This window comes from Centroberyx gerrardi, chromosome 5, assembly GCF_048128805.1.
Source record: "Centroberyx gerrardi isolate f3 chromosome 5, fCenGer3.hap1.cur.20231027, whole genome shotgun sequence".
Classification (NCBI taxonomy): Eukaryota; Metazoa; Chordata; class Actinopteri; order Beryciformes; family Berycidae; genus Centroberyx; species Centroberyx gerrardi.
Genome location: NC_136001.1, coordinates 11,178,384 through 11,202,300, shown reverse-complemented (window position 1 = coordinate 11,202,300; position 23,917 = coordinate 11,178,384). Strand labels below are relative to the sequence as shown.

General features: G+C 42.9%; 1 protein-coding gene across 1 annotated transcript; it reads right to left on the bottom strand.

The window, feature by feature from the left end:
- Positions 1 to 503: 503 nt before the first annotated feature.
- On the bottom strand, positions 504 to 20,382 carry LOC139912213 (hematopoietic progenitor cell antigen CD34). Its single transcript, XM_071899950.2, has 8 exons — positions 20,188 to 20,382; positions 8,901 to 9,008; positions 7,786 to 8,042; positions 6,797 to 6,877; positions 5,323 to 5,443; positions 5,002 to 5,054; positions 3,735 to 3,884; positions 504 to 2,149 (listed from the first exon to the last, which is right to left on the bottom strand). The coding sequence occupies exons 1-8, from the start codon at positions 20,270 to 20,272 to the stop codon at positions 1,961 to 1,963; spliced, it is 1,044 nt and encodes a 347-aa protein (XP_071756051.1). The 5' UTR covers positions 20,273 to 20,382; the 3' UTR covers positions 504 to 1,960.
- Between the last annotated feature and the right edge of the window lie 3,535 nt (positions 20,383 to 23,917).

The following is a 23,917-nucleotide window of genomic DNA, read 5'->3' as shown; positions in this document are numbered from 1 at the left end:
GGTTTATAGCTCTAGGATATTAAATGAATACCAAATGCTGTATTCAGCGTGTCTTATAGCATACAGTCCTGCACTGTACTGTATAGCAGTTTCTTGGTATAGAGCTCCCTCGTGATTTAAACACAAACACCAGATTCAATCCCTCTGCTATATGAATCCACTTAAAGCTTGTTAAAAAAATTTATGCTACACACAGTTCCTCTAATTTGCATGCAACTCCTTAAACTGCTGGTCAGTTTGTTTAGACTGATGTGTTTTCATGTGTGTGAGTGTGTGTTCATACTTGTGTACAGTATGTGCTTAGCAGCTACATATTGCATTCCTAAGTACAGCTATGTGTTTTACAAGATGTGGAAAAATTATTTTACTATACTTAATTATGATTTGTGATTTATGTATGTGTAGTTCCAAAGTTTTCACATATAAATCTCCAGCTAAATTGAAGACAAGACAGCCAAACACTAAAACTATTGTCAACAATCACAGTTTATGAGGCACACACAGGTATTACTAACAGAGAAAGCAGGCTATTTACACATGCAGTACTTTATGAAAACAACCAGTTGCTCAAAAGAGAAGCTAGAATACGTTTACCATTGATGTAAAAAGTGTTTCATAATAAACAGTTTTATAGAGGAGATAAAGGCAGTCTTGGGAATGCTAACCCTTTTGTTTTTTTGCAGGTATTTGACGGCAGTGCTCCACCCGAGAGATTGAGTTTACCGGCCTGGCGACTTAAAACCTCCGAGTCTGTTTTTCTGATTTCCTCAATAAAAAATAATACTACTGCGGTTCAGCATTCCCAAAGACGCAGTGGTAACAGTCAGTAAAAAAAGATCAGCATTTGTAAGAAACTGTACAATAATGTTTTCATGATGAAAGTCACAACACAACCAGAAAAATAGAAATGCACCTGGTAGCCTATCCCAATGGATAAGCAGTGATAAAAGGTAACACGGTTCACTGATTCCTTAAGCTAGCAGTCTACATCCAGCATTTAGGGAAACACAGTTTGAATTGACATTTACACATTAAAATAGCTTGCTAGCATTATTTGCATTCCTCAGTAAAACGAATAGACATGCTAGCTGCTTGCTAGCTAACCACTTTGTGGGTTGCTTCTGAAGGTTTCTGAAAAATGCTAAAAATGCTAACAAGCTGTTTTTAGCTAAACTGAGGAATAAATGTATTTTTTCCTGCAATGTGAGAAGTGTCTGGTGAAAAAACAACTTAAATTCATACTGTCTAGGTATCCCTTTAAGACATCTCTTTATTGCTCATCTCACACTTTGTCTTTAATTTGTCTTATCTGAGGTTTAGGCAAATAGGGAGGCTACAAAAGCAAACAGTTCCTCGATCACATGGAAAAATCAATCAAGCAGTGAAGGTCCTTTTTACAATAGTATTACAAAACTGGTCTCCTTTTCAACTGCCTGCTTTCATTGGTTTCATTGCACCACACTTGTGGATTACAACAATAGAGCTACTGTGCTTTTTCATCAGGGATCAACAGCACATACTTGACATTACTTTGGTGATTTGTTCTTGTCCTTTTTTCTGCAATGATTGTTACTACTAGACCGCAGTCGGGGCAGCTAACAAATCAGCAGCCAGCGCCCTGCTGACCAGCCTCTGTCCCAAACACAGCGCACACGCTCCTCGCCACCTCCAAAACACCAGCGGAGGCCAGCAATCCCAAACTCTTCACATTACAGGCATTGTCGTTATCGTCATCATAGTCATCGGCTTCATCATCGTCATCATCGTCCCAAGGGGTATAGATAGGGTGGGGGGAGGGGAGGGGAGGGTGGAAGTGAATCTAGTCGGGATTCATGTCGAATGTGTGACAGTGTGTGGACAATCTCTGAGGCAGTGGAGGCGGTTGGGGTTGAGTGGGTCCCAGTGGGTGATGGGGGGAACAGGAGGCGGAGGGGCGGGGAGGGGGGTGTCAAGGTTTCCTTCACATCTCTGTGTCGGCCACAGGGGTCTGGGTGGCGGAGTGTCCATTAGTGGAGGGTGCGGGGTTGGTCCCATTTTCCGGTGGAGACTCTCCATTGACGGTGGGCTTGTCCAGCGGCTCCTGGGGTAGAGGGGCCACGGACACCAGGGTGTTGGCCTGGTTCTCCTCATCCACCTGGAAAGACTCGGCCTATGGAAAGGACACAGGTGACACTGAGATCAGAGCTCAAATAGGATTAGATGTAGATTTCAGGTTAAGTTTAAGTTTTAGGCTGTTTTCACACCTGTAGTTTGTTTGCCTTGTTCTGAATAATTTGTTACAATGTTGCCTTTACCCCTTCGTTTGGTTTCTTTGCACACGGCAATAATTCTAAGCAGACAGAAAATTGTAAACAAACAGCATACGCGAGCAAACTGGTCATAATTGATCAGAATTTTTGTGCAGGAATTCCACTTTTGCAGTGATTCGAATCAAGGCTGCGTCAAAACAATGTGTTGCTGCATTTGATTCGACAAAGACGCGCTGTTTCCAGACGCATCTGTAGAAGCCACACTCTGATGAGCGCCTACAGTGATGAGCGCCTACAGTGAGACATTCACCCGCCAATTTCGGTGCTCCAGGGTCCGAAATTAAGGCTCCAAACAAACTAGGTGTGAAAATGCCCTTAGATTTACTCCGCAAACATGATGTTACTGTTCAAATATGAGGAGGCACACTAACAAGAATGTGTTCGAATGTTAATTTGATTTGTTTTGTGGGCGTTGTTCCAAAAAAACAAACAAGCAAATGCGTTCTTCGTTAATGTGGTTTATGGCTTTGCAGCTGTGTGTGCTCAGAAGGGTGTTAGTAAATAATTGTTTTACTGTAGGGAGGTTATCACATGACGCAAGGAAGATCTGTTCCTTTGCCTTTAGCTGAGGATCCAATCCGAACTGACTTTGTTCAAGTTTGGTGAGGTGCATTAGTCAGTCAACGAGAACGTTGAGGTTAATTTTTGATGCCTGTGACAGAACCGTTAGCGACTGATTTCAAAAACAACGCACCAAATGAGGGCAGTTCCACATGCTGTTGGGTGTGCCCCATATGAAAACTCTTTAAAAATGATGTCATGAGCTTTGTAAGAAAAGTAAAAAACTAAAACCATCTGTGGCCCCCTGGCAAGGGGCTGAAGTAGAAACAGCGGAGAGGACTTATGGCTGCTTTGAGCCGGGGTGAATGTGAGTCAAGCACATCCTCCCTTGAGTGAGGAATTGGGTTAGATTTAGCCACAAGTTTGACCGCAAATTCATACAGAACATTTTTTTTATAAACGTGTCACCTTGTACAATCTCCTCAGTGAACTGGATTTTGTAGGGCCACAGCATTTTCTTAGTTCAACAAAGAGAGTTGCTTTGTCCCCAGTCCACAATACTCAAGCAAAGACAAAGAAGTACTGAAGAATACAATAGAGGGGAAAAATAGACACATAGGTCCAGGAGGGATATCTGTTTTGCAGCCATTACACCCTTGGTACAATTCGTCTACTAACCAACTTCATAATTTTACTCAAACAAGATGCCGAGAATGATGTCTGTGATGTCAAAACAACAGGCTTGTTCAAACTGTATCTGCATGTATGTAGTTGTTGTGCTCTTTCTGTTTTCTGGAATAGTCTCTAGGGATTTCTTGACACCTTCCTCCCAGAACTGGAGTTTCAACACCTACGGATTTTTGCGAAACATCGGCTTAGTTGGCAGTAACGCTGCAACACACACATCTCCACCAACCCACTCACCAGTCGGACTCCCTTGGAGTTCTTGCGGTGGGTCTTCAGGTAGTATCCAGCTACCAGCAGAGCAGCCAGCAGCAGGCCGGTCAGCAGCAGGGAGACCAGCACCAACTTAGAGTTCTTCCCCCAGCGAGGAATGGCCTCTTCCACATCAATCTGACGGGAACAAGAATGGAAACAGGTCCTCAAATTAACAACATGAGTGAAGTGTGAGTTTGAGATCACATTGTGTGTGTCTAGTCAAGTCACATGTATATATAAAGTGCTGTTAAAACAAAAAATGGACAAATCAGCACAACACACTGTATGGACTGCAAAAGACACAAATACACATCAAAACAAGAGATAAGTTGCCTCTAGTGCCATCTGAAGATCTACAGTGTATATAATTGTTTTGATGGCAGAAGGAACTCTTTACATTGGGTTGCTGTTTATCAAGGCTGAAAGTTAGAAAACACAGACCAGCCCAAAGCTTCTGTTTGCAGAGATGTGTCTACAGAGCGGGCAGTATTTCCTTTGCCACCAGGACAGTGTCAAGACACAATGATGCCATTGACCAGACTGTGGCCAGTATAATGAGCAGTGAGTGGCTGGCTGAAACACCAGTTAGTATCTGCTATAATAAGATATGTCAGTTGTATGGCGGGGAGGAAAGCAGAGTGTTTCTGATGGTGAAGAGACACAAGGGGGCGACAGAAGGAGAAGGAGGTAACACCCATAACCGTAGCGTATTCCCACGGGGAAGACAAAATGGATTGCAGCTGACAAGTGAATTGTTTGTGGGATTTTTAGTTTGTCACACAGACTGTCATCCTGGCAGCTTGGGAGTCTGTGGGAAAGCCTGTGTTCATACTGAAACTGAAGGAGTGTTTTCTCCCTAGTTTATCTTTCTGTCTGGTAAGATCATGAGTCACCATCGATTTCATCATTAGCAGAATCCAGAGGATGCAACACATTACTATGGGATATATACTGTAGGGTGTGCTCTGTATAGGCTCTTTGTAATGTATTGTTTGATTTACTATGTTGTGTCCCTTCTTCTTTAGGGAAGTGCAGGTCAATTTAACTTATTATTTTGCTTCAATTTTCTCACTGTGCTACAATAAAGACTCCTTTGTTGGTCAAGTCACATTGAGTACAAGCTGTAATGGCTTGGTCATGCCCATAGCAATGGAATTTTACCAAGTATAAACTGGGTTAAAACGAACCCAACCCATCATAAATGACAAAAACTGTGTGTTTTTGACTGTATTGGGTTTAACTGGTGCTGTACCTTATCTTTGATGTTGTCGTTGTTGAACTTCTCAGCCATACCTGCAGGGTCAGCTGCAAATAATAAAAAAAAGGTTTTGGTTTGTGTTTTTCCTTGCAGTTTTATTAATAGAGGAGAGGGTGTTAGGGTTATTAAAACGAGGGATCCAAAACACTACAAAAACAGTTAAAAGGCCTTTATTATATAGGCTGTTACTAATAGGTTAAAAACATTGACCAACATATTGCAAGACCATAAAGACTTGTGAATTGTGTTTACAATGTCAGTTTGTCTATCTTTTTCATCTTGTTAATCTAGAATTATTACAAGGCTGTGACTAACCTTCTACATACTGTCCAGATACAAGGATTTCGTTAGAGTTGTCGTCCTGGAAGACATCCAGTTTACAGTCTTCCCCACACAGCTCTTGCAGAACACTAGCAATCTTGGACCTGGTTTCTTCCTGTCAGGGGACCAAAACAAAGGACAATTAATAATAAATTGGAGCATTTACCATTTCACACCGCATGAAAAGGATCTTTGGTTAATCTTCCTATTCATTATAATTAATCAACTTAAAGTCTGTCAACTTAACTATTGTGTACACAGTTTACCAGTATGTCATCGCTGACTCAGCATGAATCTACTTGAGTCGACTAGTCATAGATCCATGGAAACAAACATTTATAGGCTAATGCCAAGCAATCATCTCCCTGCAAAATCACAATCCCCCACCTTCACTATCACCTTGAGTGTTTCTCCAACTCTCTCCCCCTCATCTCTCCTCCTCTGTCTCCTCATCCCTTAACTCAATAAATTATATCACAACCTTGCGTAGCTCTTCCCCTGGTGTAATTTGATCCAAACAAAGTCAGACGGCTGCAGGAGCCCTTGATCCCAGTTCAGGAGTGGACAGCTGGCTTGCTTACAAGACTGCTTAGCTGCGGGCCAGGGAAAGTGACCTCCATCCAGACCTTGTGTAGCAGCTATTTCAATTTTCTGGCCTTCTTGTATGATCACTCTGCGCTTTTGTTTACGTGACATTTGGTCACAATATTTGGTCTGCCACGGCACCAAAAAGGTTCAGAAACACTACTACAGAGACGGTAGACGTGTGAGATATCATCAAGTCCGGCTTTATTTACTGCTCCATTACCCTTGCATACAGTATCTCAGATCAGATCAGAAGAAATGCAGACGCCAGGACAGCAAATTTAGCTGTGGAAGACAGTTCCTGCCCCGCACTGCAGCGATCCACTCCTCAAACAACATCGACTTCCAACCCTGCAGCCCCTCGGCCTTTCAATCCTCCACACCTCCACATAGCTGTGATTCCTGTTAACCTCAAAGCCACCACCCCGAGACACTGAGGACTCTTTTTGATTCTGTACACACACACACACACACACATTACCGCCTCTATACATCACACATTCTACAGCAGCAGTGGGCCCCCACCCTTTTGCACCAAAGCTTTCAACACATTCTCCCCTCCCCGGCCTTCACAACTCCTCTAATGCACTGACTGAGATGCAACAGAAATTTCTTGGACTTTCCGTCTTACTGGTAGGCAGAAGTCAAGAAGGGAGGGAGGGAGAGAGAGAGAGACACCCCTGCAGGATCGCTTGGCCCCTCTAAGCTTCTTTACCGCCTTCTCTGTTTTGTATTTATTGTAAATACCTCTAAATTTTTTATCTTTCAGCTGCCTTTGCATGAACCAGATTTTGTTTTCTGCCTCACGAACGGATTTCAGTTCTATATCGCGCATAAGCAGGCAAAGAAGAAACAGGCAGAAGTCGGCGCTGTCTGAACTTACACAGTTGGAGGAGGCCTTGAGTTTCAGACTGACGGCATCTTTGTCTTGGACAGCCTCTTTGGTGACACACATGACATCAGACTGTGGGACAGACGGTGGGGAGAAACCACATTAGTCATCCCATGACTCCTGCTCCACAGAGCTAGGCTCATGACTGTGGCACGGCATCAACTGATTTGTACAGAATAGTTAATAGCTTGTTGCCAATGTATCTAAAATGTCATGGTATATGCCATTTGGTGGAAACGTTTAGCCAAGTGCCTCTGACTGGGGACTTTGGCTCTCTTTTAAACATGTTCTTTGATGATTATTTCAAACAATATTAGTGAAAATATGTATGTGTACCTGTAGTATTTGTGCTTTGGATTGTAATAAAAATGAGTTTGAGCTTTTGATACACATCGCAGAAAAGCTGAAGGAAATCAGTGCTTCCCACTGATTTTAGGATCAGCTCAATTATTCATAAGCTACAAAATTGACTTGGATTTGGCTGTAAGCACATTCGTCCGTCAGAACTTCTTATAAATGAGGCCCCCAGAGATGATGCTCTCAGTAGTGGGGAAATTAATCCTCATTTTCTCATGTACAAAATGTTACCACTCTTCCTTCTCCCTCTGAGAAGAATTATTAGCGAATAGTAGTAGACCTAGGCCTGGAATGAGTTTAATTCCAAAATGAAATCTCCACCATTTGAAAGATTTTTCACCTTACTCTGAAAAAAATATTGCTGACATGAAAATAAAACTATAAAATATTATTGAAGTTAGTAGTTATCCTGAGTCCTTTATTTACAAAAAGTGACAGTTTATAGAGGATGTAATCATCTTTTTTGTTTTCGATACTGAGGAATAAACATCAGCTGACATTTTTTTTCCACAATGAAGCCCTTCAGATATAGTTTGCACATTACAAACCCATAACCATATATCTACAGACAGTACATTAATTCATGACAGACTGGGTGATTTGAAGGGACTGCATCATCTCACCTTTGGTATGTCGGCGGGGCCGTCGCCCCTGGCGGGCTGAGGTGCCTGGGTCTCCGGCTCCACGACGACGATGGGTTCCAAAGTCAGCGTCTGAACCGTGAACAAACCTGCCTTCTCTGGGGCTGTGGGGCCGTCGTCCTCAGCCTCCCCCGCCTCTCCTGCCTCCTCTGGGGTGGGAGCTGCGGTGGTCTGGTCAGCAGGGTCCACAGAGTTGACAGTAGGGAAAACCATGACCTGGCCTTCTGGTTGATCTGTCTCTGAGAAGACAATTTAACTTAAATGGTTAGTTTGTTAGCTTTTAAAAGTGTACCCAACAGCTTTGGATATTTGCAGCAGAAGATGAGGTTCTGTTTAACAGGATCAACTGGAAGTGAAAAAAAAAATTTAAAATGGCTTTACTGCACTGGCAAGTTCTATATACAGATTGAAAAAGTAACTTTTCGGCGTCTTGCCTTCTTAGGGAGCTTATATGTAATATAGGCAGGCAGACAGACAGGCAGACAGACAGACAGACAGACAGACAGATAGATAGATAGATAGGTAAATAGATAGATAATGTGCACAAACATTTTTCTTTATTTTTACTATTTTCCACACTTAAGAATAATAGTAAAGACATCAAAACTATGAAATAACACAAATTTAATTATGCAGTGAACAAAAAAAGGTGTTAAACTATCTTACTATCTTATATTTTAGATTCTTTAAAGTAGCTGACCTTTGCCTTGATGGAAAGACAAAGGCTTTGGAAAGAAATCCAAACTTTTGACTGGTAGTGTATATACAGGTGATGTTCTGTGTTTAACTGATGAAAAATGAGCATGAACTATACTGTACATGGACTAAACTGGATCTTATAAACTGCACTCCCCATTGCATCTGTGACCCATCTTTCTTAAACCGGTCTTCTCCACACGCCGTCTACATCTCCACTTTATGATCAAAGCGCGTGTAATCAATGAAATAAATGATCATAGCTTTCACTTGGATTCATCTGGTCAGTCTACTTCGTGGCAAGTAGTGTATACTGTGGGCAATCAATCTGGAGTAGACCTAAACCATGCTTCTTGTAAACCAAATCTAAATGAAATGTAGCGCAAGTCAGTGTTTCTTACCAGGGTCTTCGGTTGTCATTGGAGCCATGTCTCCTCGTATGAATTCCACTGCTTTCAAATATGGCAGAGTCCCCGTGACGACCTCCAGCTCCTCCGCCACCACACCAGCTGTAAAACCAGAATCAGGGTTAGGGTCACTTCATTTGCCAAGTACACTAAATGTATAGGAATTTGTCTTGGTGACATAGATGTAGGGACATATCAACAAATCATGTAGTAACATAATTACATGCTGGCAGGCATGGTACAAGGATGACAGGACCTATAATTCTTATTGACAGAAACACATTATGCAAGAGATCCTGTATCTAAGGCTGATTAATACACTCTTGTATTATAAGGCTTGGTGGTATGCTGTCTGCTGTATGGTCCATCTGTCATTTTCTTTTTCAGTCATGCTTTTAACTCTTTCCAGATTTGCCAATGTCTCAATTTGTAAATCTACATTAACTGGCATCACATGTGCAAAGAAACTCCTCTTAGCATCTATTGATCTTTGATAGTGATCTTCGCTTTGATATCTGATCACTGATAGTGATCAAGCCACGCCTGTGTCGTCTGGCTTTACCCATCCCTGGGGAAGCAGTTTCATTGGCTGCGGATGTGCTCCAGAATAAGATTTTTGCAGTGGGGTGGTGCAATCACTCACTAATAGGCTACTCCCATGGCCTGACCTTAAATCAATTAGGACTCAGCACTGAGGAACTGGCTGTAATTAATAACCCAATGGTGGGCTAATTCCCTGCACAGCCTGAGCAAATAAACTCTCCCTCAGTCTAAGTCCTGGTCCCGCCAGCCAAAAGCTCTGACCTCTTGTACCGTCCCGCTGGGACGAGTGCTATGAGCTCCACAGGGAAATCTGTCAGCTAATGGCAGACATAATGTGAGCTATGCAACAGAACAGGGCCAAATAGTATTTGCAAATTCCTCTGTTCTTTTTTTTAAATTATTAATAGTGTGAACATGCGTGCCAGAAGGGTGGGGTTCACTGCATCAGGACAATTCTGATAGTTTACAGTAAGTTATCATTCACAGAGAAGAGTAGGGTACTAATTCAACTTCCAAATACATTCCTGTGATTGTGTAACTGTTTGCTAGTCACACACTAATGTTTTATGTCTCACACATCTGGCATTAATGAACACATTAAATTGATACGCAGGCTAAAGCAAACACTGACAATGATTTGCAAATACTGTTTGACCCAGGTCTGCTCTGCAAGCAGATGAGCTTGTGAGTGAACTTTTGTGACCTGATACATTTGCAGTGTTAAAGCTACATAGGCAACTTTACATCTTGGTGGCTCCAAATGGCAGCGAGAGCTAGTTATCTGAAAAATTTGAACTTCAATACTCAGAAATCCTGTAACTTGACATCAGTAAACTGCAACAGCAAGCTCATGTTTACCAACCTGGACAGTCTGTGATCGCTTTATACCAAAGGAATGACAAAAGGGATGAGAGAGGGAAAATATCTAATGTTAGTGAGTCCATCTTTCTCTGGATGGAGCACCTGCTTGCTTTTTGATTACACTATTAAGCTTCGATGGGGGAGATGATGGCGGAGAAATGTCCATACCCGATGCCAGAATTTAATTTGGGCAAATATGATGGATTTAGTGTAGCTTTAAAGTCTTTGTATGAGCATCAGCTATTTAGGAGGATCATGAGGTAATTCCTACATCTTGAGCTCAGTAAGAAATATCATTCATCCTTATTTAATAAACTGGTAATGTGAGGTAGTAGCTCATAGCTCAAATGGTCTAGATTTTTTCCCCAGTGCACTATCCCAACATCAATTATCACCCTAATGGATGAACTCATGCAGAGTGTGAGAGCTCTTGGGTATACACATAGTGAGATTTCTTTGTTGTGAGATAGAAGTCCCCCGTGGCCTCTGTAGTGATAGGGTTAGGTAATGGATCTTATTGCAGTAGATAACAGATTTTCAGACCCACAGATGACCACGTCATGAAGTTATGTGCTTTGATATGCAATCTATCTCCCTCTCAGCTTTTTCAAAAGATCCTGCGGTTTCAGTGACTCAGTGGTGCAGTAAGGCACCATTAGGATACACAAAATAAATGTGGGTGAATAAGTCCCTGAAACATAATAATGTGGGTGAAATGATTTTCCATCTAGCCCTCTAGCCTGTTAAACAGTTGAAAGCACTGATTAAATGTACTGCTTAAAGGTGCCAGGTAATGATGCTATTGAAAACATCACTTTTTCCAAAATAGTAAATTTTGAATTATGTAATAGGCCATTATGCCATTTTCCATTAGGAAATCCTATGATTTTCGGGTAAGAGTCCTTGATAAATTACAGCACTAAATCAGCCTCTGATAGGATATTTTGCATTATTTATGCGTAATTCTACTAAGCTACTTAAAGCAAGTTATTTCACCTGCAAAGTGGCAAAAACCTGGATAACTAGTAGGACACATTTGATCTCCTATGCTAATTTTAAAATATGTTACCACAACCTGTAGTCATCAAGTTAATGAGCCTGACTTCTTTATTGCTGAGATTTGCTCATGTCAAATGGCAATGGAATGATCCAGAAGCCAAACCAGAATACCCACCATGTATTCACTTTACCCAGATCTCTCTCTCTCTCTCTCTCTCTCTCTCTCTCTCTCTCAGCAGCATTACCTCACTCTCAAAACATTCCCATAATACCATACCTCTGCAGATCTCATTACTCCTCACTCTCTCACTCCTCACTCATGTCGTTCCCCATTGGTTGCCAGATTAAGTTTGTTATTGTTCTCAAATTAAAGGCCTACTCTGCATTTGCAGTATGCGGCCCTCTGTTGAACTAATTTTTGCCCCACTACTGCTTTGTTTATATAATGAGTTATGATTGATTTTTTTTCATTTTGAATTCCATTGTCTGAGCTTGTATTCTATGACTGATAGTATGTGACCACAAAACATGAGCTTTGAATGTATTTTGAGATTTGTTTACATCTGTAATGTTTGTTAACATTGGAGTAAACCAGACTATTTTGGGTTATGATGGGTTAACAAAGTTCTGGTATATTTATGATTCAAACTCTTCAAGAATATATGTGAATATACTTTACAGAGGCAGAATCTAAAATAAAGGCTTGTGGCACAACTGGGCAGGGAAGGTGGACAAGATTTTCCCTCAGTTTCATTCTTTCATTTTTATTTACTCTCTGTCTGGGTATGTTTCTCTGGCTGCTACTCAATCCTGTAAATTATCATCACAATTTATATATTCATAATGGTGATGTTGTATAACTACATTACAGAGGTGGAATGCAACAAACTTCTAGGAGTAATCTCACTCCTACTTTTGAGTAAGCTGTTTTAGTCATAAACGTAGTTAGTACAATGGCATTCTGTATGCCACTTTCATTCAAAAGTACTTGAATTCTTTTTCTTTTGCTTGATGAATTGCATAGAAAAGCCTTTTTCCTCCTTGCAAAAATTTCAAGCAGTAAGAGAGCTTCTAAGTGAGTAAAATATTTCAGCTTGTTGTCTCATCACGGTCTTCTCACCGGCTCCCTGGTCATCACTTGTGGTTTTCATAAATAAAGCACAGATGCTCACACAGTGGTGACATTGTGGCACATGTCCACTGATTTCCTTAGTTAAATCAGTGTGACAGACAGGTGCCACAAGTGTAGAGCAAACACTGTGTGTGCCATGCTAGCAGGTGGGTCAATAGTCTCAAAGGAGGTCTTTTGGTATGCTTAGGGCTAGCAACTGTCCATCGCAGCTGTCCGTTATGTTTGTGTTGCCACGCAACTGCATAATTATTCTGGTTTCTCAACTACTGTCTTATTCTGTAAAGTATCTACATAGTGGAAATAGCCCTTCTACATCTTGTCATTGGTTGAAATAAATGAGAACACACATCAGAGTCACTGATCTCGAGGCAGTTTTGCAGTTTCCCCACTAATGTCAAATTTAGAATAAAGGGTGAGAAATCTGTCTTCTAGTCATGCTCAAGGGCAACTTTACCGTGGAGCCAGAATGCTGCAGCAATTAATGCCTCTTCTCACTATTCTTGGCATGGTTTCTGTGGTTCAGTAATAGGGGCGTTGGCATGGGCTTGGAGCAGTGACAGGTCAAGGACTCCCTAACCTTGTCTAAGTCTGTCTTCAGACCGCTGCCCTCCAGCACCGAGCCTACAGCTGCGGTGCCTCAGCCATGTCTGGGTGGTCTGTCTGTTTACTCTACAGGACAGGATGAGGTTCAAAATGGGTGAGATGGTGGGGCATAAATCAACGTTTTTCATACAAATGCGGCACACAGGAGTGCCAGAGTGCAGAGGCTGAGGCGTGCGGTTGTTACATCTCTGTGATCACCTCCCGTCATGGGGTGAGTAGTACAGGACCGGAATGTAAAACTCTCCGTCAGTAAATAAAAGTCTAAAAAGTGTAAAGATTGCCTCTGTGGCTGAAGAGTATGTTAACTTTTCAATAACAGTTGGGGTTGGGTTGAGTTTCTGATGAGTGATTGGAAATGAGTTTGCACTTTCCTTAAAACAGTGAGAACCACAATCGCATTGACATTATTTGAACATCATGTTGCATGATTTCCTTGTTTATACGGTACAAGTTTGAGGTTATATGCGAGTTTAATCTCAGGGATTAAGGGGGATTTTAACTTTTACTGGCCTTGCACTAATGATGTCATGGCACCAGTAGTGCTCTCGTAAAACCTGGCCGCCAGATTTTTGCAAGGCGAAACATACTTGTTTAGCTTCAGACACAATCGTGCAGAGCCTGTTGTATAGCAACACTGCCAACGCAGCCCGTAAACCCGTAAGCTTTTTTCACTCTCTGACCAGCCATCGGTCATATATTACACACAAACAAACTCTCCCGACAGGCCAGAGCCAAGTCTCAAATGGAATGAAACTTCACCATACAATTGCCTCCTTATGGCCAACATTTACAGTAACAACATGATCTGAGTGACCACCGTTTATTGTTTTGTTTTGACTGTAGACTTGAGAGCTAAATAGATTTGAGTGCAGCTATTAATATAAAATTCACGCAAACATTTGATTTATTGAGGACTGGTTACACAACAACCATCAATTCTCGCTGTGGTGCTAATTCTGATTTACCGCGTGGAGAGAGAGTGTGAGTGGCTTTTCGACTGCCGGGTACTTTGGGAGCGGTTTGCAGCCATGACCTGCACCTTTGTGCTGTAATTGATACAGTGGGGTCCTGTGGCGTTTGCTGCAGCCCTGCTCTCTGCGTGAGGTCAGTCCCATCAGCACACTTCCTGACAAGGTGACCTCTCAACCCATCACCGCCTCACTGCTTTCTGCCCTCTACCCTCCACTCGCTCTCTCCACAGGGGCCACAGCTAAAGGTAATTCCCCATTGATTTACTACATCTTTCCACTAATACGTACATCACTCTTGACTTCCATGCACCCGTCACCGCCTACCACCACTAGATACACACACACACACACACTTTTGTCATTCCTCCATTTTTTGTGTCATGTTGTTAGAACGCGGCCATGATGTGAGTCACCAGTCCTGCGTCTCCCTGTCGCCGCACATATACCATTAACCTTCTAACCGTCCTAATCCGCCCCGACTCCAGATGTTATTCAGCTTGGGCCTTGACTTCCCTGCTCTCGCTGAGATTTTCCCACCAGATTCCTTTGAGTGACGGCTGCGGTCTGTATATCCTCCACCCCCCCACGCCACACCCCCCATCTCTTGGGACTTCCGGATGGAGGAATGTGGCAGGCTTTGGAGGAGCCCATCTCCCTCCCTGATTCCTCTTGGCAGCAATTACGTCACTGTGACTGTGCACGCCCCATCATGTGTGTTTCTGCATGAAGCATGAACCAGCCGTTAGACGTGTTAAATGGGAAGACCCTCCTTTGGCCTCCCGTCCCAGGCCCTCTGGGCTTCTGAAGAAGAAAACCCCTGTGCTACTTGTTCAGGAGGGACAAACCCAGCGGCTGTGGCCTCCTACCCCCGGGGCCCCTGCCCTCCTCTGCTTCTGAAGAGGGAAACCCTGTGCTGTGTCACGGGGCACAGTGAGGTGATAATGGTCTGCAGCCGTTAGTGGACCACCATGCCAAAACCCCAAAGCCTGAACCTCTACTAGGACCCTCCCTGCTGCATGCAGCATGCGATGGTTACCACATGACACAGTGTTTTCATAGGGGAGCAAGACACGCAAACTCCAAATCAAGCTGTCTCATTAATCTTAGAATTCCACGAATGAAATTGGCAGTGTTGGCGAAACCCTTTTTCTGCTGGCAATGAAGCTAAATGTATACGTCCTGACTGAGTGCGTGAGAGTCCATCCAGCCAAGACAGCTTCTATAAACTCTCCCAAGACAAATCACCTCTTTTTTTGTATCAGGGATACATATGCTGGGATTGTTCCTCATACATCCTCCTACAGGATATGTGTGAATGCCTTGCTCTGTGAGGAATGAGTGGGGGGTTGTGGGAAGGGGCAGCATGGAAGGGTGGTGCAGCATGTAAGACCCCACCACCATCTTTCCTCCCCTGTCTGACATAACAGCCCTCTGACCCCCTCCTCTGCACTGCATCAGCAGTGGTGAGGGGTTAACTCTTACTCAAGCTGGTGATCACCACAGGGTCAACAACCACCAATATAAACCAATTAGAAAACCATTAATTTTTCAGAGTTGTATAAAAGTATGTTTTTAATACCTTTTCTTGTAACTTACATCAATCTGATTTTATGCTTCCCATAAAGTATACTAATGGTGAGAAAACCAAGTATAGTTGGGTTTACTATATCTCTGATTATCAGAGTATTTACAATGTACAATATACAGCACAAGCGCACCATGATTGAGTTTCTTGTGTAGTTACTATTGTTTTTACATGGTATTCATGTCTTGCTACTTTGGCATTCCATCATAACATAACACAGCAGATTTGCCTAATACCACACCAGTGATTTGAGGACCACTTGTCATTATTTTATGAATGTGTTACTAAGCGAGCAATAAGTGAATATTATGACATTAAAAAACTATGTTAGCAGTCATTACAGCATAATTACAAACATAAAAACAAAGTTATTCTGCCCTACAAAACCAACGAGGAGTACTGTGGACTGTGTGAGTAGTGAAACTGAGAAAAATTGCTTAAAATGTAATTTCCCATCCCAGGAAACCTATTACTGGTACAGAAGTTGACTTAATTTAGTAGCATTCATGGGTATAATTTTTGTTGATATGAAATCGTAACCCAAGTCTTAACCTTTGACTTTTAAAAAACACACGAAGTCGTTACCTCTCTATGCCTTTGTAGGGTAGTATTGTACAATACCCAAAATGCCATTCTCATAAGAATGTTATTGAATGTTGCCTTGACAGTGACGGTTTTTGTGACTTAGGGCGTCCTACCGCACTTGAAGAATCTGAATTTGAGAGTTCGGAGGAATGTGACATTGGAGCCTAGTCCCTTAGGGTTAAAACATGCTCTGCAACTCTAGCCTCTTTGAAACAACAGACTCCTGACCCCGCTATCTTGACCCCCCCACTCGCACCCCCACCCCCCTCACACCACCCCCCTGCTTCTGTCACAGCGATTAATAGCAGAACCCGGCCCATTCTCTTCTCTTGGCAGAAAAGCAACTGGATCTCATGGTTTCAATCAGGCTCATGGAAGCAGCACTAACTTCACCCATCGCTGCCCAGCTGCAGCGCTCACCCAACCCAACCCCACCCTGAGGCCACTGCAGCTGCAGCTATCTACAGCGTGGTGCCTGGTTCTGGGGACCTCAATCAGGAAACATGACATCTGCTTTCAATTGTGAGTATTATATCACCCCCCCCCTCCTCCTCCCCTATTGTCCACTACAGTTTCACTGCTGTGTGCATTACCTTGACTGAGCCTGTCTGGGTTCAGAACATGCAGTTAGACTGTCAGCGGATCCTGTTGCAGATTGAGACTGATCTGGGCGTGAATAGCTGAAAGGCTCAGCGTTGATTTTGTCCAGAGAGAATCTGAAACATATCTTTCAAAACTCCGCCGGACTAATTACTTGCACGCCCCTCTAGGGGTGGTACTGAAAAACAACCTTGCCCCAGAATTTAATCGGCCATTAAGACGCTGAACTGGAGTGCACTTAGTCGACAGCCAAAGATTTGTTCTCTCCTTTTGAAACATCCATTACTTTCATTAATGTAAGATTTGCCATCTGATACTCAGGCACCGACTTCCCTTTCCCTCCAAAAACCTAATTTATAGATCAGGGCACAAAATTTACACTTTTTGGTTGTTTCAGCAAGCAACTTGTTCAGGCTATAGAACTTCAAGGCTTAATGTATCTCAATACACAGAGTAACCACTGTATACAAGTATTGAAGGCTGGAGAAAGTTCAAAGATAAAGCCATTTGGAAAGAGCTGAGTGGAAAAGCAGCCTGCCTCTGATGAGGAGAGGACTAAAACTTTTCCCAACTGCATGAGGATCCTTTGATATGGAGGCTCAGTGTGTGTAGATATTTACTCGCCACCTCTGGCTCACTTGACTTTGGGCTTTGGCCTGGTTTCAAACCTTACTCTGTACTGTTTTCTCCATGAGAGGAATGAGGCCTCTGTTGTTTGACATTTTTCTGTGTGATTCTCCTGTACATCTGTTACTTCAGTGGATGCTACCAAAACAATGATTCACATAATTACAGGCTCTGGGGTTGGCAGCGAGGTTGGGCTGGGTTCTTTCCTTAACTAGAGAGCCTCCTAAAACCGCTATGCAGTACAGGCCAAGCATATATGATGAAAATGATTTGTTTACAAGTACAGTTCTCAGATATGTAAGATAAAACCTTCAGAACAAAAAAGCAAGCTAGGTAATACATTCCAATCGTGCACTCAATCATGTCAGTGCTAACAAAGTAAAGCAAAACTCAGCATCTTTCTTTTCCTTTCCTTTTTTCAACCGGAGTATACTTAAGCTCTCTCAACAGGGGTTCCCCCCCCCCCCCCCCCCGTGTGTCTGATCGCCTCCAGTTCAGCCTCCGCTACTACGACCCCCCTCTGGGTTGTCTGGGTAACGGTTATGCTCACTAACATCTGTGAATCCGCTCTGACCTCATCACAGTAAAGTTGTACAGTAGGCCTATCTCTCCTCTACTTACATAATTCTGCTCTACTCCCATCGAGACAATCCGGCAATGAAACAAAAGGTCTGAAAAGGACTTTATTTGACTCAAGAGATAAATGCTAGATTCTGTAGTGGAAATATAGTTTGAAGTGGTGCAGTTGGATTGTTCTTCCTTCTATTTCCCATCTGTGTGGGATCTGGTATCTGCTCCATTGCTCTTTGGCTGACGCATTCAGTACAGCGGCAGTGTGTCACATGTTTTGAGTTGCTTTGTGTTTGCAACTTGTGATTTTGGGAGAAGATACATTGCAGCACGTACCTCGAGAGGTGGTGTACCTCCCTAAAGTGGAATATAATGTAGTTCTGCTGCCTCTGAATCACAGTCTGTATAGGCTAGACTGGTGTCAGCACAGTTTTATTTTCTAAAGCAGATCCAGCTGCCTCTCACTGCTGATGATCTCATTCACATAAGCTATATAACCCATGAAAAGACAGGAGGTTTGAATTAAGCAATCCAGTGTGATCATTCATTTCCCGCCACAACAGATGACACTGTACCTAAAGCTGGGCTGCAGTACTTGAGTTCAGACTCCACTTTTCTGTCATCTTGGACTCATGCTTATTTTGAAAAGAGCTTGTCTTAGTCTCGGCCATTATTGGATGTTGACTCGACTTTGCCCTGCCTATCTATAAAATTTTCACAGATTTGTTTTTCTCCACCTGCATTTATTTTCTCCCTGGCACTACAAACAATTTATGGGATTTCACCTGTGTATATTCTGTAATGGTCTATGCATTGATTAGACACATTCCTCTGCATTGAAAAGTTGGATGTGAAAGGGTTTAGTACAGAGCTCCTGCAGATAGATCCACATCTCTGTTGATTCCTAAGAAAACCCTTAAGCATTTTTTTTACATTTGAAAAGAAACGTACACCGTTTATTGCCTTTTTTGGTCTTCGTTTTGAGTAGGACTCAATTTGACTCGAACTCAACTGGAACTGGTTTTGGAATTGACTTGGACTCGACTAAGAGGGTCTGGACTACAGCCCTGTCTAATAGAAATAAATGAACAAAACACTTGCATCATGGTGATAATGGCAATAGTGAATGTCTGATATGAAGATGAATGATGCACTTATTATTGCATTCCTAATCACAAGTGAATGGAAAGCACTGTGAAAAATTTGGTGTTGTTGTCAGAAACAAAGTTCAACCTTTACTGAAAGTTGAGTTGAGTTTGATTGCTTTAGTATGATAAGCTGATGTGAGGATAACATGGCGGTTGAATGTTTCGGATGGGAAAATCAATCAATAAATCAGGTTATCACAATACAGATACAGATTTTATATTAATTCTGACATGATGCCGAGTAATGTGAACTTCATCTTTACATGTTGTCTTTACACATAGTTTACACATAGCTTCGTCCCTGATGCCTCAGTAAAGCTCCCTTCTGTGTCAACATGACCGCATCTACAACCCACATAAACAACCAAGCTCCACACCCTCCTTTCACACACTCACACGCTCACACACACACACCAACTGGACTCACGTTACCACCTGCTAAATATAAACACATTTCTCAAAGTCGTGGAAGATCACAGGAATCAGGTCAATGAAATAGCAAGCATAGCTCCAGAGGAAGGTCCCCATTCGCTCTGCAGAGGGGCAGAGTCTCTAGCACCGAATTGTTAATAGCAAGAAGGAAATTTATGGGACAAAGGAGATTGCTCTATTTAGGCGTGATAAGTTAGGTCGTAAGTTTGGGAAAGAGATCTCAAGTTCAAATAGTCTTCCCTATCTCCACACATAATTTAAAACCTTTCTCTCTAAAATGACCCCTTTGTTTGCCAAGGTGTACTCCAAAGTAACGGTTTCCAGCTTGAAAAAAAGCCTTCTCTTCCAAAGCACTTTTCAAAACCTATAAAATCTCACACATTCGTGGTTTGTTTTCAGGACAGAGAAAGTATGTTATCATTCCAGGGAGGATAAAGGTTGTAGGGTTAAAACCTGGATTCAACCCAAGGACCATTCAGACAAACGCCCCCCACCTCCACCCTACCCCACCCCACCCCACCCCCACCCTCCTGACCCTCCCTCTCTCCCTGCAGATGGCCATGCTTTCTTTCTTTCTTTCTTTCTTAGAAGTTGACCCTCTGTGCAATAAGCGTTTTTTACCTACCGTTTAAGAGTGAGGCGATGAGAAGCAAAGCAAAAGTCAACACTTTGCAGGGCCCATTTGTTCTCTGTGTGGATGATGCTGCCATTCTCCTTCTGTGCGTTCACACGTCCGGCGGGTGTGAATGAGTGTGAGTGAGAGAGAGGGAGAGGGAAAAAGAGAAAAGGGTGAAGCTAGTGGGCCAGAACAGTTTAGGGTTTCCTCTTACCCAGAGCGGGACAGGGTGGATAAAGCACCACTTGTGTTCTGTCAGTTTTTATATACCCCCCCCCCCCCCTCCTCCTCCTCCTTTGCTGAGGCCCAACCCCACACCCCTTCTTTCACTGGTTACTTTAACCCTTCCTCTGTGCCCCCTCCCCTGTAGGACAAGCAAGGCAGGAGGAGGGAAGGAGGAGAAAGGGGTCCTGTTGGTGTGTTGTGTATTTTCAAAAAAATTTTATGCACAACATTCTTCAAATACCTCTCGGTGTGGATACTTATATATAGACTTTAAATGTGCAGTGTCTATAGCTCGAATCCGCTGTGATTGGGCTGCAGAGTGACGTGGCTGATGTGTATTATAGCATTGCATAAATGTTTTGGGTGATCGCTGCTTATAACTTCATCTCTTGTTCATATTGAGTCACAGTGTCTGCTTGAACTGTGAACCCTGTCTATACTTTTTGGAGGAGAGTAGTAATCCACCACACAATAGAAGGTGATGGTGGACAATAGACTGTGACACATTGGCCCTTAATAGGCTTATGGAGATAGCCCATGGCAAGGAATATCTTGCCACCCGAAACAAAAGTGCAATCCAATGTTATGCTAATGATATTAATCCATTTTAGCAAGCCTTAGGCGGCCCATATCCCCCACTACTCAGTGAGGCCATCAATCAACAGCAGCCATTCCAGTACTGGCAGCAGTGAAGACACCATAGGATCTGCTTCAACCTTTCACACCTCCACAGGGTCTGGGATGCACCCACCCCCCCTGTGACAGAGGGTCTTTGGTTTACTGTTGTTAGCTCTTCTGCTAGCTGTTCTCATGCACGCTGCACATCACACATCTGGAACCACTGGTGGAGGTATGCTAAATGAGTTGTAAAAAAAAAAAAAAAAAAAAAGCCCCCACCCTCCTGGACAAAGAAAAAAGTAGCGGCAACAACCACTTGAGAGAAGTTGCAGCAAACTGGAGTGTTGTTAGCCCTTACAAGCTTGAGAAACGGTCTTGTAATCTGATACCAGTCCCATTGCCCATGGTCCCCTGTCCCTGTTTTGCCGCCCCCCTCTCCCTCCATCACCCCATTTCCTCCCTGTTCCCCCTTCCCCCTTGCCAGACCCCTATCAGTAACATTCAGCTTAAACAGCAGGGCGCTGAGGTGGACCATTGGCCCCTCACTGTTTCTCAAGATGAGCTTTGCCCGGACCCCCGAAACGTAGATCAGCGGCACGGCCATTACAGAAACCACAGCTGGACAGCAGCAGTCATGTCACCCCAGTAAAACATTCATTAGACTGTTAGCTAGTTAAGTATTTCTGCTACTTGAGTTCTAGTGAATCACAGCTTCCTTTCAGATGGCTGTAAAAGCACAGAATAAACCTTTTACCCTTAACAGAGGGCAGCAGGGCAAACCCAGGCAAATTCCTTGTCTTTTTCCTCCCTGTACCCTCTCTTTCTTTCTTTCTTTCTTTCTTTCTTTCTTTCTTTCTCCGCATCTCTCACCCCTCCTCTTCTCTGCTACCTGTTATCCAAGGATGGTGGGGTTTAATTTGTAAGTGCAAATATGTTTTCATTTTTTATTTAGTTTTTGTATGGTTTAGTTGTATTTGGTTTTAGTATGGGGATACGTTATTAAGGTCTGTATTGCAACTGTATTCAGATGATAACAATAAAGGTGTGTGCAGGTACAATCTGAACTCACTTCCTCACTCTCCATCCATGGCTCTCTTTCTCTCTCATCCCCTCCCCTCTTTCTCTCTCTCTCTCTCTCTCTCTCAATTCAATTTCAATTCAAGCTGCTTTATTGGCATGAAATACAAAAGTACTTATTGCTAAAGCAAAGTGGACAAATTCAAATTCAAACAACAGTAATCAAACTTAAACAAATGATGTCATCATATACAATTAACAGTTGATTAACTAGTCAATTAACTCTCTTTCTCTCTCTCTCTTTCACTCTCTCTCGCTCTCTGTCTGTCCGTCTCTCTCTCTCTCTCTATCTCTCTCTCACACTCTCTCGCCCACCACCTCCCACCCCCCCATCCACCATCCCCATCCACCATCCCCGTCCTTATCTCTCTCTCTCTCTGTGTCCCAGACTGCCGCAGAGTGGCTTGTCATGGTCCCATGGCAGGAAACCAACACAGACAGCAAGTGCATTCCTCCCAAGGCCTTTCAGAAAGCCAATCTGGAAAACATTTCTGCCACTGGCATCCTGTGATTTAAAGCCTATAGGCCTGGCTTCATATGGCTTTATTTGTTTACAGTATATTGACTGTTCCGCACATCTGTTGCAGCTTATGGAATTTGAAAACACAGCCTCCCTTCCTTTTAGCTGCGACACTGTTTCTTCAGTAACAGTACATTGCAATCGCCATATATCTGCTGGTGCTGTAGATTATTTCTGACAGCGGTGTGTATTTTGGTTTAGCCTGCGAGTCTGTTTTAACCAGATTTGAGGGTTGTGCTTTTTAGTTCCGTGCGTTGTGTGTGTGTGTGTGTGTGTGTGTGTACACCTTGGAGCTCTTGTGTTAAATGCTGGCTGAAATGGATGATGGAGCGACTCGGGGATATACGCGAAGTCGAGAGCCGGGTTCGATTTCAAAAGAGGAACTTTGTGCTTTTCTCACGAGGAGTCCCCTTCAGATTCACCCTATACTTTAAAGACCGCAAAAATCTTGAGCTGTTGCCAAACATTTTGTGAACATGCAATCTCTTTTTCACATACATGCATGCATACGCTCTCTCTCTCTCTCTCTCTCTCTCTCTCTCTCTCTCTCCCTCGCTCTCTCCCCCACACACACACACACACCTTTTGTGCAAAGAAATGCAAAGCATACACACAAATATATACACATGCACACCTGTTTCTAATCTCAAATAAAGAACAACTAGAACAATGCTTGTTGTCTTCCTTCAGTTCTGAGGGGGAACTGAAGAAAAACCTACAGTGACAATACACTACAACCCTTTACTTTAATTTTAGGTTGGGTTTTTTTTAGGTTTTTAACAGGCATACACCACATCATGTTCCTTCAGACACTGGACTATCAGGGCTGTAATTAAGTTTATTTTATTACTTAAGGACACACTTTTTTGAAGGCATGTTTTTAAGTGTTACTAACTCCTTTCCTTGGTCAAAACAGAACCAAATTGTGCCAATGAGAGAATGCCAGACAGCTTGGCTTGTACCTGACTGTAATGTTTCACTCCTTGGTTGTTTTAGGCAAAAGGTCAATGGTGTTTTATCCAACACATCTTTCATTTTGTGGGAAAGGATGTTTAAGCTCCTAATTGGCCACCCTAGGATCATGGGCTTGGCTGACAAATCAGTACTTTAAATGGCAGAGCATCCCCACTAACTAGAGGGCTTATTAGCAGGATATGTCATGGATTATACTCTCAGAACGCTTCGATTTTGATTATTTGCTCATTTCAGAATACTAATTTCAAGCTTGACTGATTCTCCCAAGAGTTCTGGCACCTTCTGAAAGTCGGTGACTCATTTTTTGGTCTGTGCCTCTGTTGT

Coding starts and splice junctions, on each gene's coding strand:
- LOC139912213 (XM_071899950.2), bottom strand. CDS start 20,272: ATGGCAGCATCATCCACACAGAGAACAAATGGGCCCTGCAAAGTGTTG. Junction 5,055..5,322: donor ATCTGGACAGTATGTAGAAG/GTTAGTCACAGC, acceptor TATTATTTGCAG/CTGACCCTGCAGGTATGGCT. Junction 3,885..5,001: donor ACGACAACATCAAAGATAAG/GTACAGCACCAG, acceptor TGTTCCCGTCAG/ATTGATGTGGAAGAGGCCAT.